Source organism: Polypterus senegalus, chromosome 7 (assembly GCF_016835505.1).
Source record: "Polypterus senegalus isolate Bchr_013 chromosome 7, ASM1683550v1, whole genome shotgun sequence".
Classification (NCBI taxonomy): Eukaryota; Metazoa; Chordata; class Cladistia; order Polypteriformes; family Polypteridae; genus Polypterus; species Polypterus senegalus.
In genome coordinates, this window is record NC_053160.1 from 86,451,779 (window position 1) to 86,470,068 (window position 18,290).

General features: G+C 34.6%; 1 protein-coding gene across 1 annotated transcript in view; it reads left to right on the forward strand.

Annotated features, from left to right (window-relative positions):
* Positions 1–18,290, forward strand: part of hsd17b4 (hydroxysteroid (17-beta) dehydrogenase 4) — a 203,241-nt gene that overhangs the window by 170,655 nt on the left and 14,296 nt on the right. The window contains exons 20-22 of the mRNA XM_039758980.1: positions 2,594–2,680; positions 4,276–4,365; positions 8,796–8,928. Coding sequence (XP_039614914.1) covers positions 2,594–2,680; positions 4,276–4,365; positions 8,796–8,928 — 310 coding nt within the window. The remainder of the gene's footprint in view (positions 1–2,593; positions 2,681–4,275; positions 4,366–8,795; positions 8,929–18,290) is intronic.

The window sequence follows — 18,290 nt, forward strand, 5'->3', positions numbered from 1 at the left end:
AAAATATACAAATAGACAAATTTATTTTTTAAGGCTAAATTAAATAATCTAAATATTAAAAAAATATTAAAAGCTTTGAATGTACTAGGCTGTAACTAAAGGAAATTGCAAGCAATGTTTTAGTGTGCACAAATGTTCTCTGCATGTGGTGAAACTGAAGCTCAGCCTCTTGCAGCATACACTAAAAATATGCTATAGTGCAGGTAAATTCAATCATTTTGGCATACTAGGATAAGACAAAGAAAGAGATTCAGGGCACCTTGAAAGCAAACCTGTATATTATAAGTGTGCAAAAGACATACAAATATATGTGTTGTACAGTACAAAATTGAGTTGTGTGGAAGAATTGTTTAGATTGCCCAAGATGGCGGTGTTTCCTATTTTGAAGGATTCTTGGAAGAAAAGGTATGTCCAGGTGGTCTAACCCTGGAGGTGATGTCATTGGTAGATATATGTCAGTCTTTCTTTCTGCAGAGGAGAAATTAGAAGTGAGATTGTTATTTTACAGTGCCCTCTTGTGTCTTAGCGGAGAATTATCATATAAGCCCTTAACACTAGAATATCTAAAGCCTACAAAAATATTCATAATACTGGGCCAACTTGAAGTCCCTTGCACCTTGTCTTCAGCGTCTTTGTTTTGTAAATGTGTCAATCAGCACAAGCAGCCTGTTTACTAATCCCCCACCAGTGCAGCTGGAGTCAAGTCAGATGCAAAATTCTCAGAGCTGAAGTCTGAAGGTGTCTGGAATTGTATACGGTAAAAAAATATTGTTTTTTGGAATGCATACATTTCCCAGTCGTCCTACGGGAGAAAGACTTTCCGAGACTGTGGTCATAAAGTTTAAGGAGCCGTTTCTGAACAAAGGCAGAACCGCCAACTTCTTTACGTCGCTTTCACTGGCTAATAGACTCCTGCACCTCAACACAACTTGGCTTGGCGCCATAAATAAAGTGGGACTTCCATATGCAGTTAAAGTCACTTCAGTACACATGTAATTCTCCACGCTAGTGTTTAGATCTGGCAGTACCATGCTGGCAGTGTCTATTCCCAAAAAGAATTCTCAATACCATGCGCCATAACGTGAACTTTGGGCTAGATCGGAAAAAAAAACAAACATGTTCAAATGACATAGCATTTTCAAATAGTGATATTTTCATGTGTGAATGTCTGTGTTTATGCATGAGAGAGGCAGGGGCAGATTTGATGTCATTCAAGTGGTTACTGGAATATAAACGCGTTCACAAAGGTATAACAAAATAAGTGTATTTTTGTTCAAGAATAAAACTGAATAAAAAAAATTCAATTGACAACAAGATACTAGGAAGACATGATTCAGCAGCGTTGGTGTTTCCTCTTATATCCCTTCAGTGTTACTTTTTTACAAGTAGCAAAAACTTATACTGGGTGTTAAAGACTCAAATCAAATGGATGTTTTTATTATATAATAATACCAGCTCACTGCTCAAAACGGTAAATGTAGGAAAGATCCAGGCTCAAACCCTCGATCTTTTGATTATGAGGCAGTGGTTCTTTCCTCTGCACCAGCCAAGTTGATAAACATGTAAACTGAATAATTTCTTTTTTCTTCAGTTATATTCTTGAATTTAAGCATATGTGTTTTGCTATACCTTTTGTGAAAGTGTTTATTTAATATTTGGACTTCAGTCTTCACACAATATACACTTCTTGTTAGCATTTTGTCATTACATGAAAAATGTTTCTGTTAATTAACATTTCTTTCCTTGCATTTCCTGTCATCCTGCATTTACACAGATCATTGCAGACACGGAACACACATGAAATGTATGTATTCCAAATAACAATATATTATTTACCTTATACTATTCCAGACACCTTCAGACTTGAGCTTTGAGAATTTTGACCTAACTTCAGCTACCTTGGTAGGAGATGGGATAGCAAGCTGTTTGCTGCCTGTGCTGATTGACACATTTGCAAAACAAAGACGCTGAAGACGAGGTGCGAAGGAATTTAACATGGCTCGGCATTCCAAATATTTTCATAGGCATCAGGGATTCTATTGTTAAGGTATTGCCTTACATAGTGGCTTCTATATACATACATATATATATATATATATATATATATATATATATACACACACACACACATACACAGTGCCCTCCACTATTGTTGTCACCTCTCTTTGTAAAAATTAGTAAGAATGGTTTGAAAAAAATCACTGCTGAAGAACCATCATCTTGCACTGAAAAAATGAGAAACATTTGATTTTAATTTTTTAATTGAAAGAAGTTCATTCAAAGAAAAACAAAGCCCTCACCAAGAAATAAATATTTTTAACAAAGTAAAAATATATATTTAACATCGCCAACTGCCACTTCTCTTGTTATTTAAAAGTATACTTGTTGTTGGCTTCTTATTAATGAAACAGTATATTTTTATACTTCTACCTGCATAGAAGCATCCCGAAAAGTGTAACTAAATACACTAGATTCAGTGTAAACTGAATTATGGAACATTAATGACTTTTTCTGCTGATTTTAATACCAGAATCATTGTGATGAGCAAAATGCAGAAGAACAGCTATTAAAATGTAATGATCTTTTTTTTAAGGTTCGCTTTATGAAGCCAGTCATTCCAGGTCAGTCACTTCAGACTGAGATGTGGCAAGAAGGAAGCAGAATACATTTTCAGATGAAGGTAAGAATAATGCAGGAAGGCAAAAGAAAACTTTTATTGTGTTTTTCAATTTTAGAATGAGTACAACTGCTTTGCCTTAGTGTTCTGATTATATTATTACTAGCCGTGTGCGCCCAACTACGTTGCGTATGTTAAAGTTGTCTGTGAAGGGCAGCTGCCAGTCGTGAACTGGGCCCTTCGTCGCACAGCATTATGATTTTTTATAAGGGAAACAAAATTTCAAAAGAAAACCCTTGGACATTGATTTGATAGGAACGGCCTACTCGGAATCACTGTCCGAATAGTAATTATGTGGTGGTGTAGGAGCATTTCTGGTTCTGTCCATTCACAGTCCGTCTCGTTTTCACAACGCTATCGTTTCCTCTCACGATGTCTTCTCAACCACGGAGCAATGGTTATAAAAGGGGGACACATAGGTATCCAGGCTCTTTAAAGCATAAATAGGGATCACTTCACTGACATGTGAGCAAGGCACAGTATAACTCGCCGGCTACAACGTAACAATAATAATTTCCAGAACGTGCTGTTACGTTGTCATTCATTTTACCCACTGTCTTTCTTTCATTCGTATGTTATGTAGGCACGTACCTTTTATCTTCGGCAATCTCATTCTCTAACCAGGCCTCAGGAGCTAACCAGCGTAACACTGTCCACCACCCCTTTCGTTATTCCAGCACATTGTTGACATCCGTGAGTAACAACAAGATACTAAACTGGAAGGTGGTCTACGCATGCGTGGAATTCGCGGACAAAGATCAAGATCTAAATGAAGATCTCTTTAATTAATTTAAAGCACAACAATTTGTTTAGTTTGAATGTCTGTGTTTTGAGGTGTGACTGGAGTACTACAGTCTTCAGTAGTATAAGCCTGGAGGAGATTCTTAATGCAATGCCTATGTTTTAGCTGTCTCTCTACTGCCATCTAGTGCTGTTTCTTCTTCTAATTCATTCGTGGACAAACAAAGATGAAGACCCAAATGAAGATTATATATAGAGATTCTATAAATGTTCAAGTGATGAATAATTAGTTGTAATTATCAGCAGTCATGTATCTGCATGTATTTACACATTATTTTAATGAAAGGGATATGGTACATTTCTCAGTATTGTAAATAAAAGTAAAACTGTATATGCATTTATTTTATAACTATGCCTTAACAATATATGCATCTATAATTTATTACACAATCAGCACAATACGACTTGTATTGGATAACCAGTCACTTTAGACAGATGTATCTTTCATATCATTTTCACTCACTTTTTTGTTTTTATTTATTTATTTTGTTCCTTACATACATTTTTTTGGTTTTGTCATATATACACTGCAAAAAATGCATATGCAAAAACTAGACAAAAAAACTTTAAATGAGAGTTGTTTTGCTTTTATTTAGCAAAAAATGCCAATGGGGTAAGCAAAATTTACTTGACAAGATTTCTCAAAACATGCTAAATAATTGTAAATACAAGTTTTTTGACAAGTCAATAATTCTTACAATGAGGAAAAAAAGATTTAACGTCATGATATAAGTACATTTCACTTGCTTAGATTTTGTTTTTTGCAGTGTATTTCTTTAAATTGGTTGATTTTACAGGTAAAAGAGACTAACCAAATTGTTCTTGGTGATTCATATGTGGACCTTTGCGATGTACCAGTAACTTCACCTTCTAAGAAGCAACAGAAGGTAAGCAGCTGCCAGACCCAGTATCAAACAGTATTATTAATAAAAGTATAAAATACAATTCTGAAATTAAATTAAGTTATAAGGTGAAAGCAGAAATTAATGAACAGTATAAAGTACCTAAAGTATGCTGATTTATGTTTTCTATTAAACAATTAAATTACATATTCTGCTACATTATTATTTATCATAGCACTGTAGAATAGGCAAGTGTTGGATGTGCAAGCAAAAAAGTTATTCTGAACATGTGACAGTACTTATATTCTAGTAGTGCTTAATTTATTTGTAATACATACTTTCATGTATCTTAACAGAAGTCTGTACCCTTATTGTTTCTGATAATACATTGATTTTGTTTGCATGATAAATATTGACAAAAAGTAGTGTTTTGTTCTTGTATTTGCAGAAAGCCCCTAAGTCTACATGAATCCTTTGCACTTTTACCCTTTGTTTATCTTTGTACTTTGTACATTTTTAAGACAAATTTGTCAGTAATGTTAGCCAGTTTATATTTACTGAAGAAATCTGTAGCATATATTTATCTAATATATTGGTGAAAATTTATGTGTATGTAGCTGTAATTTTCATATTAAAATGCATATTCAAATTTATGTTTAATTCCTTATTTGGTAAATTTTAATAGCAAGGATGTCATTAATCTGTTGATTTTTCTTTTCTGTTTTAAACTGATATATAAGATGTGTTGAACATTGGTCTCACTCATTGTGAGTTTAATGTTAAGTAACATTGGGGAATAAAATTCTGTGATATACTATATCCCACCTTATAGAGTGGGTACGGAAAGTATTCAAACTCCTTTCAATTTTTCACTCTTTGTTATATTGCAGCCATTTGCTAAGATCATTTAAATTAATTTTTTCCCTCATTAATGTACACACAGCACCCCATATTGACAGACAAAAAAAAGAATTTTTGAAATTGTTGCAGATTTATTAAAAAAGAAAAACTGAAATATCACATGGTCGTAAGTATTCAGACCCTTTGCTCAGTATTTAGTAGAAACACCCTTTTGAGCTAATACAGCCATGAGTCTTCTTGGGAAAGATGCATATATCTATATAGATCTCCAACTCCACTTCTGCATTTTTTTTGCCTTGGGAAGACGATATGGCCGTCGTCACAATGTCATGCGCAACCAGGGATGTTCGTCCGGGTTGTTCACTTACTACCTCTGGGACAGACAGGATAACTGCTTCCAGCTCCTGTCGTTGTAGGCGAGTCAGATTATCACCGAAGTTAAGGTTTAATTTGTGAGCGAAGAGTGAGCGGGGCTGTCCGGAGGAGGGACCGAGTTCCCTTTCCTTCCACAGTTTCAGCAAATTCACGTTTTAAATCCTCTCACTGGGTCAGCAATTTGGTTGTTTAACCAAATAATCAACCGACCACTTCCTCTAATTAACTTCATATGGGCCTTGCCAATATGCCAGTAATTTGGAGTGTGAGGTAGGAAATAAAACTATGACGCAATCTCCCAGGCAGAACTCCCAAAGAGACGTACCACAGTTATAGCAACGGACCTAGGCTGCTTGCACCTTCTCCATGTGAGACTTTAGAATAGGTCTAATTTTGGGAAATTTATTGCGTAATTGTGTGATATACTCAAGTACATTTATAGAAGAGAGTGCCTCCTCCTCCCAACCCTCTTTTAAGATATCCAATATACCTCTGGGTTGTCCATATAATAACTCAAAGGGTGAGAACCCTATAGATGCTGGTGGGACCTCCCGATATGCAAAAAGGATGAGAGGGAGGAGCTAATCCCTGTTCCTTCCATCATCATTGGCTACCTTTCGTAGAATCTGTTTGAGAGTTTTATTTAACCTCTCGACTAGACAATCGGTTTGAGGATGATATACCGAGGTCTTTAAATTCTCTCAAATGGGTTGTCAAGTAAGGGTAATGGAACTAGAGGAGCACGGTCCTTCCTAGGAATCTGTCGCAATTGACATTCTTGAAAGTACATGCAAAAGTGTCGGACCTCCTCATTAATTCTGGGCCAAAAAAATCAGAGCTTAATTCACTCTAGTGTTTTCTCAGGGCTCAGATTATAAAAGTGATCACACCTCCCCCTCGTGTTCTGCCACCCGATACAAAAGGTTGTTATTTATTACAAAATGGGCACCTTGTTGCATGGGGTGTAGTGTACATTGGTCTTTAGGGATGAGTCAGACTGTAGAGGTAACAGACCATACAGCTTCCTCCTACTCACACGTGTGTGACTATATACTGTATGTGTATGTTGTGTGTGTGTGTGTGTGTGTGTGTATATATATATATATATATATATATATATATGTATATGTATATATGTATGTATATATATATATATGTATATATGTATGTATATATATATGTATATATATGCGTATATATATATATGTATATATGTATGTATATATATATATGTATATATGTATATATGTATGTATATATATGTATATATGTATATATATATATATATATATATATATATAAAGATGTACATATGTATGTATGTATATGTATGTAATGTTCCAAGTTGAAATGCCCTATTTTTTCAGGATATCAATTATTTTAGATTTCTGGTAATCCTTGGCTTGTTATTAGGGTATATTTTGGCTGATTTTGTGGGTATTATGTTGTTTTCGCAGACTTTTATGTAAAAACTTACAGTGTCCGTTAGTTCATTAATGTCTTCACAGGATTTTTCAAACACATACCAGTTTGCACTGTATCTTGCACAGGTACTCAACAGAATCTTTGTTTCAGACTTTAATTTGTTTGCTTTGTGGCATTTTTTCTCTTAAAGACGGGTTTATAGATTGGAATAAGCTAGACACAGTAATGATCTGATGAACCCAGCGTCAGATTTGTTGTCTGTTCATAACGGTTTTAGATGTTCCCGTAGCACTGATCAAGCAATTGGTTGTGACAAGTTGGGCAAGTGAAATATTGGTAATGTTTTGTTCAGTGTACACCGGTTAAAGATCAGGGAGTCAGGAGACAGCGATTCAATCCTCTGTATCACTCTGGAGATGATGTTAACAACTTAGCTCACCACTGCCCTTGGGTGAATATACATAATATGTATGAAAATCTGAGAAAATTCTCTGAGCAGATAAATGGGGTGCAGCGAGACAGACATCTTTCGTGCACGTTTTTTCTCTAACCATGACAGTTTTATACCATTGTGTATTTTTTTTTTGGGCAGAATTGTATCATGTGCAAATAATTGGAGTACAAAATAACTGTTGATGACCTGTTATTCATGATGACAAATGTTACACATCCACAGAAATGCACAATTACAGTTGTACATTTTAGACTGGTTTCTATAAAAAATGGTTTCTTCTTTTGTTATTTTTATGGGCCCTGCTGATTGAAATCTTTAGTTTTCCTTTTCACCAATACTAAAACATTTTTTTAACTGAGTATGTATGTTAATATCCTAAGTAAAATGTATGCAAAAAAGAGTTAATGTGCCAAGAATTGATTTATTTCTACTTTCACACTACCTGTTTTAGTCTTTTCCTTTTGGAGGTAGGACTATAGTGGTAGACTATCAGGATGATCAGCAGATGAGCCATTACTGAGAACAACTGAATTCAGATGCCACTTGGTGTATTCTTGGCAATTATACTACAAAAACAAATGTTTTGTTACCACAACCCTTCACAAAGGCAAATCATGGATTTTTAACATGTATAAGACATGCATTGAAGGGCACATGTCACACACTCTCTTTCTGCCTGTAATGTTTATTACAAATTACATACAAATTTCTTGTAATGTTAGTAATAGTAGCAGTAGTAATATTGTTACCTATACAGCATGTTTAAATGCATACATCAGAGTCATTAAAACATTTGGAGTAGTAATTCATTAAAAATAACTAATTTCTTCTTCTATTAAAGAGGATTAAAGGCCAGAAGTCCACATGATCATCATCATCAAGTTCTTCCATGTGAACCCTGAATACCATGAGGACTGATTGAGGTCATTTATGTTAGGTAGAATGCATAGAGGGGGCTGGGCGGTCTCGTGGCCTCGGAACCCCTGCAGATTTTTTTTTTCCAGCCATCTGAAGTTTTTTTTGTTTTTGTTTTTTCTGTCCTCACTGGCCGTCGGACTTTACATTTATTATATGTTAATTAATATTACCTAGTTTTATTTTTTAGCAGATTTAGTCGTTTTTACTCTATTTTCATCCTGTAAAGCACTTTGAGCTACATCATTTGTATGAAAATATGCTATATAAATAAATGTTGTTATTAAAAAAATTAGCACAACAAACATATACATGTCTCTCCCATTTCAGTTATCTTTACACTCTCAAAAAAGCCATGCAGCGATCAAAAATATCCAAAATATTTAAGGGCTTCATTTAGATGAAGAGGATAAAAAGCTGAGGCAGTGTCTCTTATTTTTCTTAGGCTCTTCAAAGTGACCTAATTTTTGCAGAAATTGGCCGTCGCATTAAAGATGTTGGTAAAGAACTTGTAAAGAAGGTCAATGCTGTATTTCAGTGGGAGATAACTAAAGATGGCATAACAGCATCACAGTGGAGTAAGTATTTTAAATCATTTAAATTATGAAATATGCCAATTAAGAAAATATAAATTTCAGGCCTTTTTAAAATCATTGTTGTAATTTTCAGAAACCTTTTGTGTTGCTTACAAATCTAATCTGAATACTATACGTCCATATTGGTATGAATTAAATCAGCAGATGTGCCAAGCATTACTTATTTCATCTTCATTAATCACATTGTTTGCAATGTTGAATTTTTAGTAAGATTTATTCCATTTTTTTGCTGTCAGTTACTTTTTTCTTTCTGCTGCGGTTATCAGAAATAATTAACAATACTACAAATAAGTTCTATTTTCATAAATAAATTAATTTACTGTCCTAACAGTGTCTGTTGCATGCAATATAATTTTGTAAAGATTGTAAAAGTAATCAACAATATAGACTTGCATAATAAGGAAGATAGTGGATATTATTTCACAGAACATCCAAACAACCAGTTTAACAAAAACAGAGATAGTAATTTTCAACTAAATTTTCATAAAACTAGGAGGCTTCGCCCCCTGCTCACTCAATCGCTCGTATATGTGGATTTCACTTTCACCAAACAGCAAATTTTTTAATTCTCACGGATACGCCTCTTCATTGGGAAGAAACACTACTTTTTTTCCCTGATGCCAACACAAATTGGACGATCTGCAAGTCTGTCTACAAATAATCCAAACAATGTATTCAATCTCTTTTCGCTGTTCTGTTATTTCACCAAGTAATAATTTCTGTTTGAGCTAATGCGATCTTTACTACCCTTTTTTGAGACATTCGAATTTTCGTACTTCCATTATCTCTGACCTGCTCTGCATGTGTACTGTGCCAATGTTTTTGAATTCTTTATGATGTTCTACTTTGTCTTCTGCTCTTTGTGGCTGTGGTTAAATCTCTTGGCACAAAGACTCGTCTCGCGGGATGTGTGTGTTTCTCCAGGAAAATCACGTCTCATCTCCTTCCAAGATTTTTTGCTATAATAGAGAGAGAAAACTCTTGAGGTCAAGACATTAGCTTCGTGCTTGTGGGTAAGTGTTGTTATGAAATTCAATTTTCCTGGTTTAGATTGTTTTGAGAAGTTTAACAGATGGAAGGAGAGTATACGAGTCATATAAGATATTAATATTTTTAGGTTTCAGTCTGGAAAAATAAAATGATTTCATAGTGGGTAACTGACCATCAATGGTTTTAGATGCAGTGTACACCACTCTGTCTACCCACCGCCTGTCCTTGTTATATTTCCGTACGTATTGATTAGCACTTCCCATGATGCTCCTAACATCTTTAACTACATGAGGAATAATAGCCTCTGGTGAACTTTCTACACCATAGCAGAAGTGTTGGTCTTTCATGTTAGAGTGCTGGAAATGCCAGTTCTTCAGCTTTACAAGTTAATAAACATTTTAAAAAGTGTAGGCAACTGTTTTCACCAAGAATGAATATGTATACGTACTAATGGCAAGTTGTGCTCACGTGGGCATTAATGAACCAGATTTTTAAAAGATTATTAGAGGTTTTCTGATTATTTAAAATAACAGTTTTATTTGTAATTGCCTTGTTTTTCTCTTCAAAACACCATTGCTGTCTAATTCAGCTTGCTGACAAAAACATATTATTTTACAAGAGGTAGATAAAGAGAACTGTCTAACTCATTTTATCTCACCCAGCTAAGTTCTTCATTTCTCAGTATGGGTAGGCTGAAGTCACAGTTAAAGATATTTGATTGGAATAATGTGGCATGGGATTGTTAAAGATATGTATGAATACCCATGAAAGTGAACAGTAAAATGAAATGTGCTACAGTAATTGCTGTAAGGGAAGGATTTGTTCAAGGAAAACACCAACATTTTTTTAATAAGTATATCAAACATTTTACGGTCAGCATTGATTATGAGCAGATTTTACTTCACATTAAGTGTAACTATAACATGTCTACATTACTACAAAGGAAATGGAAGATTATATTATAATACCTACAAGCTGAATTCTAAAAGGAATATTCAAATAATTCATTCTCATTCTGAGTAGAAGCTAGTTCAGTTTGTGATCAGCCTTGCTGTTGGTAAGGCATGGAGGGAAAACAGTTTCAAATAGTACTTAAAGTATTAAACATATTGAACATACTGGTGTGAAGGCTTTAAGCTGTAAGTTCATCATACAAAAGTAACACAACCTTTAATCATAGAACATAACAGCAGTTTAACATGAAAAAGCTGTGGGGTACAGCCTGGACACAGACAGGCAGACATGATGGTTTGACCACACACACGTTTATTTACAATATTTACACAAGACAAAGTGCACAACCCAGTGCCGCAGCACCAATCACCCCTTAAGTCCAGGCCTTAAAGTCCAATGCCTTTTACTCCTCTGGTCTGCCTCCACTCCTCTCCTCCGAGCTCTGTCCTCTTCCACCTGACTCCAGCCATCGAATGGAGTGCAAGCCTGGATGGGCTCTAGGTGCTTCCCGACCCTCCTCTGCAGACACTTCCCTGTGTGACGGAAGTGCCAGCTGTGCACCTGGAAACACTTCAGGTGTCCCCAGTCTTCTTCCCCCCAGCACTTCCATGTGTGGCGGAAGTGCTGAGGTACAGGGCTCCAAAGGCATAGGGGCGCCCCCTGGCAGTGACCATGGGCCCCTACAGGGTTGAGCTTCCAAGCTCCCCCCGACATGATCTGGGGAAGACGCAAGCCCTCCTCCAGTCTTCCTGGGCGTCCCGGCCAGGTCACCTCCCCAGCCGTCTCTGACAAAGCTAAGATTGTAATGAAACAGAATAAACCTTTTTTTCTCTTTTCTGCCTTTTATTCTGTATGTGTAGTAACTCTTTCTAATTTCATGAAGCTTTTTTAAACAGAACTTTGTTGGACTATGGAATTTTTTTTTGTTACATGTTTGACCCATGCTGGAACCTACCATGCTATCTCAGTAGCTACTCAATTTTGAAAATCTGGAAAAGACACAGCTACACAGCTCAAACAACACTGAGCGGTGTAACTGTGTTATAGAGATCTGAAAAAGCAATTTTCATTCAGAAAATAAGTTTATTAAATTAGATGTAAAGACATATATAATACCACCCATTTCTTTCTGTTGCTGTTTTAATGCACTGAATTTCAGGTGCTGGCCATATTGCCAGCTTCTGCACTGGTACTGACTGACTAATTGTATAGGGATAAACATGGGGTAACTACCAGCTCTTTATAATTTGAGGTTGATTTAAACAATCTACTTACCTATATATTTCCTCATGTTCAATCAAACTGCATATGGTCTTTAGCATACTTCAAGCTGCAGAAACAGAAATCCCAGGAGTGGGGTGAGACCTGATCCAACTCCTTCTGTACCTCAATGCCAGAAACCCAGAGTCTACCTCCCCTATCCCCTACAGTCTCTTCTTTTTTTCTTCAGATAGAAATTATCTTGGATGCCATATTATGTCAAGCATATCACATAATAAATTTAAAGATGTTTCACATCAAATTGGGGATCGTTGATTTTTATTAGTTGGAGCTGGCCCTAGTCCAAATACCTAGACTTTTTGATTGTGTAGCTTGAAGTTTCTAACGCTTGGAGATAAGTTAAATTAGACTTTTAGTCTATTGGGTCTAGTACCTTTTTTCTGTATGAGATAAATCTTATAGTTAGCCTGCCTTTCTCTGCCCAATCAACTTAATGCTTACTGCATAAATTGATTAATGGGACATGACTTGAACCTCAATGCAGGAGTGTTAGAGTTGTTTCAATTAATTAAACATTAATTAAATAAGGAACATCCAACTGTTCTCGCCATTTTTATCTCACCATATACAGTAATTAGTTCAAAAATAAACATCCATAATAGCTCTTGGTATATGAGCTGAACAATGTCACCAATCACCAATTATTCACAATAATTTTAACTTATAGTGTCATGCATTTGAAAGAGGGAGTTAGATACTGATATTAAATCTGCATTCATTCACTGAATGTAATGGACAAGGCTACAATTAGCTATTGAGCAATTCATCTAGAAAATGTAAACATTGAAACCGGATTCAAACTGTGTGGCTATCACTGTGGCTAGTCTATTACTTAATTCCAAAATAAAAAATATTTATTTAGTTTTTCAATCCAATACATTTATGTGGCTCAGATCACATCTGAATTAAAGGTAGTCAATGATACGACATGTAATGTGCTAACGAAAGCACACAATTGCAGAGACATGCATTTAACATAGCAGCTAAAATACCATACTTCATTGCTAAAACACTTAACCAGTGTTTATTAGCATACCAACTAAAATGTGATGAACATAGTGAGAATATTGTGTATTATAACCTGAATTAATTTTTATTCCATATGTTTAACCTCTGTCACTTCAGGAAGTAATACTTTTAGTGTCAGCACCTGTTTACAAAACCTGAGTGTTGTATTTGATTTTAAACTGTCATTCCAAGCTCATATAAATGTTTTTAGGAAAACTTAGCTTGTTGAGTCCTATCTGAACTATCGTGCTGCTGATACTCTTGTTCGTTATTTTGTTTTTTCTCCTCAGGACACCTATAATGCACTTTAAAGAAGTCTTCCAAAGTGTTTGTTCAAATTTAAAATTCATTATGTCACTTTTTGACACACATAATTTGAGAGAGAATGTGTTCCAGTACAGTCTTACTGAACACTTGAGAAAAACTGAGAAAAGGAATATGCCTAAAAAGATCAATCAAGAGAAGCAAGTTCAATCTGCTATCTAGAAAGTCAGAATCCAGAAACAAGCAATAATCTACAATAGCAAGGAAAATCCAAACAATACTTACTATAATAGACACCTCACAGTAGAAATTAATTAAAAAAAGAGAAAAAAATCAAAAATAATAAAAATAGCCATAAAATGAAAAATAAACATAAACCAGGGAACAAACTGTGCCTGTATCATAACACCTTGAAATTATTGTGAAAGCTTATATGACACATATTTGAGAGGTACAAGAGAAATTGATATGCAGTCTTCAGGTGGTAGTAGTAGTAGTAGTGATTAGGCATACCAAAAAAAAACAATAATTCAGTACCAAGTTGATTCTAAAACACAGAAAACATAGCAGCATTAGCTTTTTTAGGGTATCGATACCAAAGTGAAAGTCAATTCTACAGTAATGAGTGACTGCAAGTAGATGTACTAATTCAGAAGACACAATAATGTGTGATAAAAACATTATAAAAATTCTATATATGAAAAGGCTGATAGTCCCATAGAACCGAATTAGCACACCTCGAAAAGAAAAGCAGCAGAAGTCATATCTGGAAATGGCAAAACACCCATTATAGAATTAGCACGGAAATAGATTTGTTAATGTTTTGAGAGCACTTAACATCATCAGTTAGATGTTAACTGTAATTGTTTAGCTTGTAAATAACAAGATTGATTTCTTTTTAATACCATGTCCTGCACTATCCAGATAAAAGAACAGAGACTTTATTCTTAGTATTGATTTTAAGCAGTATTTTTTAATTTCACATGAGAATATGTCAAGAGAATAAAATTAAAATGTGCACTTGCTAAGATAAGTCAGGTTGTCTGTGACAATATCATTCTTTATAAAGCCTGTGTTGAAATCCCCCTACAGTAATAACATTAGAAGAGTTCCTATGTCTATCACACATTAAAATTAAGTCTTGGCATTGTAATTTGATGTTTATGAATGATAATACTAGTGTACTTAAATGAGATCTGGGCAACTATTTCATTGATAGCCCAGTGTTTTAAATTTGTTGTTACTATTAGTTGTTTTTATTCTATTACAAGAAAAAGAATATAAATTATATAAATAAGTATTGAGTATCATAAATTTTCAGTGATATTAGTGTCAAATACAAAAATTCTGGTATTGCGACGTCTCTAGTAGTAAAAATAATAGTAGTTATCAGTAATTACTACAGTTAAGGTTAGTCAGGTTTAACGTAAACAGGCATAAAGAATAACAAAGTCTGATCTAAATTATATGAGCATATTGAAAACAACATAACAAAGGTTGCTTTATGGGAATTCATTAATGTTCATTAAACATTACTTTTTAGTAAGTGTATTAACCAGCTAATGTTTCCCCCATATACTGATGCAAATACCAGTCTGCCAACATCAAATGTCATAAACTTGACAAAGTGAGCTGCTGATTATAATGTAGTTTTTTTTTACAAAAGCAGCATTAAAGAGATTGTATAAATGAAAATATCTTAATAGTTGTATTCACTAATATTAATGGTGGAGTTTTTATTTTTTTTTAATTTATTTTAAGTAGTATTTATTTTTGATCTACAGAATAGAAAATGACAGTGAATTATTGAGTACCAGTAACTGAACGATAATGTGCAGTGAATACACTTGACTTCAGTTTTCATAGTTTTCATCCTCTTTCTCTGTACATTTAGCATTCGTTTGCTCAGAGGTTGATGCGCTTGCTGCTTCTTGAGCAGCTCTTCTTTTGTTCACCCTAGTGGCCCGCTTCTTCTCTTCTTTTGTCGGCATCTTTTTAAATTAATACTGATTCAGTGTTTGTGTTGCAATAACTTAGTATGTTTTCTTTAATTTTGTACTTAAACTGGCACTTAAGTCTTCAATCTGCCTCAAGAATTATTTAAGATATGAAGAGGTGTAGGGGAGGGGACAGTGGAGGTGGTAGGGGATGAGAACGTCGCCCTGCTGGCCGCTGCCAAGATTTGAATCTACAATAAAATTAAATAAAAATAAAAAGACAGATAACCTTCGAGGTCAATCATCACCCGGAAAGCGGATAGTAGACGTCAAGTAGTTTATGTGTACCAAATTTCAGGTCAATAGGTCAAACGGTTTCCGAGCTACAGGTGATTTAAAATCCTGGACAGAAAAATAAACAGCCATGGTAGTGTATTATATATAAAGAATGTAATAAATGATTGAATTAATTTATTGTATAATTTAGTATGTTTGGTCAGATGAACCAGAAAGCCCATTTCATATTCTGTAAACCTTATGCTGAAATCTATTTCAATTTGGATTACTTCAGAAGGTTGGTGACACCAATCACAATAAATCTTTCTTTTTGAATGATGGAGGTAACTAAAAATGGCTAGCTTCCCATCTGCACCCAAAGTATTAACAATGAAAGCTAATTAAACACTCTAAAATACAAATGGTTATGTAAACTAATTACATAAAAAAATAAATCAAAGTCATTACACATTCACTGATCCTGGGAGATTATTATTCTCATTTAAGAATTTATAAATTGGTTATAATATTTTGTGTGTTTGGAATTTCTGGATGTCTAGTCTCAGGTTTGCATTCTTTTCTCTAGGGTCTCTCTGAGAACTAGTCTTGGTATTAAATGCAAGAATTTCTGTAATGCCCCCATGCCAGAAGCCCATGGCATTGTCCTGTGACAGGGTACCTGTAGTCATGAATGAGGATGGACCCAAACATAGCCTAGGAGACAACAACTTAAAACTGCAAGAAGAGTACACATTGTGTATTTATTGTATTTATAGTCATTGTGTAAGTGATTATTGCAGGTATATATGAAGCATTTCTTGAAAAATCCATAAATAAATTATATCATTTAAAACATACAAACAGGTTAAACGACAGAGGAATCTTCATTGAAGTCAGTGTAAAAATAATGGAAATACATTGTCCATTCTGGGGAACAGTGAGTAGCACAAAGCGTTGTCACCCCAGTCGCACACAAAGCGACTCCTCTGGTTTCACATACAGCTCCACTGAAGGTTTAGTACACAGCATAGGCTTCAATATCCTTCCCCTCTGGACACTTTCCTCCCCTATTCCCTGGCTTAACTTCAAAATTTCCTACCTGTGGTCAGATTCATAAACTAAAAGTTGTGTGTACACATTTTACATCTTCAGTGCAAATGCACAGCATGACCCTCCTAAAAGGGGATGAAAATAGAGTCTATACATAATCATTCGTCACTTTTGAGCTTTAATATGTTTGTTAAATTAATGCACATTGTAATAACTGCTGACTGATATGAACTATTATACGTATGATTAGTAATTTAGCTGGTTGGGCTAAATTTCCCTACTTGTTTAAGGGTGTCCTCAAAATATCTCTTTATGTATGTGCTACTCCTTAAGTTGAATTTTATTTATTTATGTATTTTTTATTGATTGGATGTAACATCTGTCCTGTGAGTCTGAATTCTTGTTTTTTATGTTTGTGGTACTGCATGCATTTGAATTTCCCTATGGGATTAATACAGTTTTTCTGATCTAATCTAATCTAATCTTCCAAAATCTTAAAATTTTAGAGATCTGAAATATTTCTGGTCCCAGGCATTTTAGATTAGGGATACTATTCCTTTAATTGACATCTGGTGATTTTAAAACAAACCCTTACTTATAAGATATCTTACATCTTGGGTAAAACTGCATTTATCTTATTCTGAAAATGAAGAAACTTTCTGTAGCAAATATTATTGCACGGATATAGTTAATGACTTTTTGGTAGAAGCATCTAAACCTGAAATGTCTAAACTGTTTACTTGGCTTGTAGGTAAGGTGTACAGCCACTCAGAAATGTTTAATATTCATTGTTTTTTTAGTTTACTTGGCTTGTAGGTAAGGTGTACAGCCACTCAGAAATGTTTAATATTCATTGGTTTTCACCTTTTTACCATCTGCTGAAATGTCATTCCTACAGCGGCATGTACAACCTACACAGAAACCAAACTTTTGACACCTAATGGCCCAGTGTGTGTGAGTCATAATGATTATGGATAACATAAAGTAAAAATGCATATTTGAAAAGTAATAAGCGAGAAATACTGTTGCTATCTGCAAGGAATTTAATTCTCTTAAAAATTAATTGGGTGATGTATAATGTGTCTGAAATAATTTATTTTGCTTCTTGGATATTCTTTCAGTACTGTAAATGAATGAAAAAATGTAATGACTCTCCACTTAACTTTCTTTTTAGCAGTGGCTAATCACCTTTAAGTTTTTCCTTTAGGGAGCCATGGATTCTGTGCAAGACACACTCTTGTTACTGTTACTTTTTCTTCTGCAGTTTTGTATTGTGTTGTGAAAATGTCATTTCTAATGTGAGTAACGTAGAACTTTTTTAGCCTTTTATTTCAAAAGACATATTTATATTTGGTGCCCATGCAAAACAGCAATCAAAGAACTTACGTTTCAGTGGGGTCAGGATTGAGAGGGAAATGGTGTAGCTCCAAACATTAAGATTGTTCTGGTGTAGAATCTACAGGACTTTGGACAAACACCAAAATGCAAGAACAATTTTACATTTCAGCATTATAGCCATCAGAGGGCACACACACAAATCAAGTAAGGAATCATTTAAGTATCAGTGTACTGAAATTGCCCTGT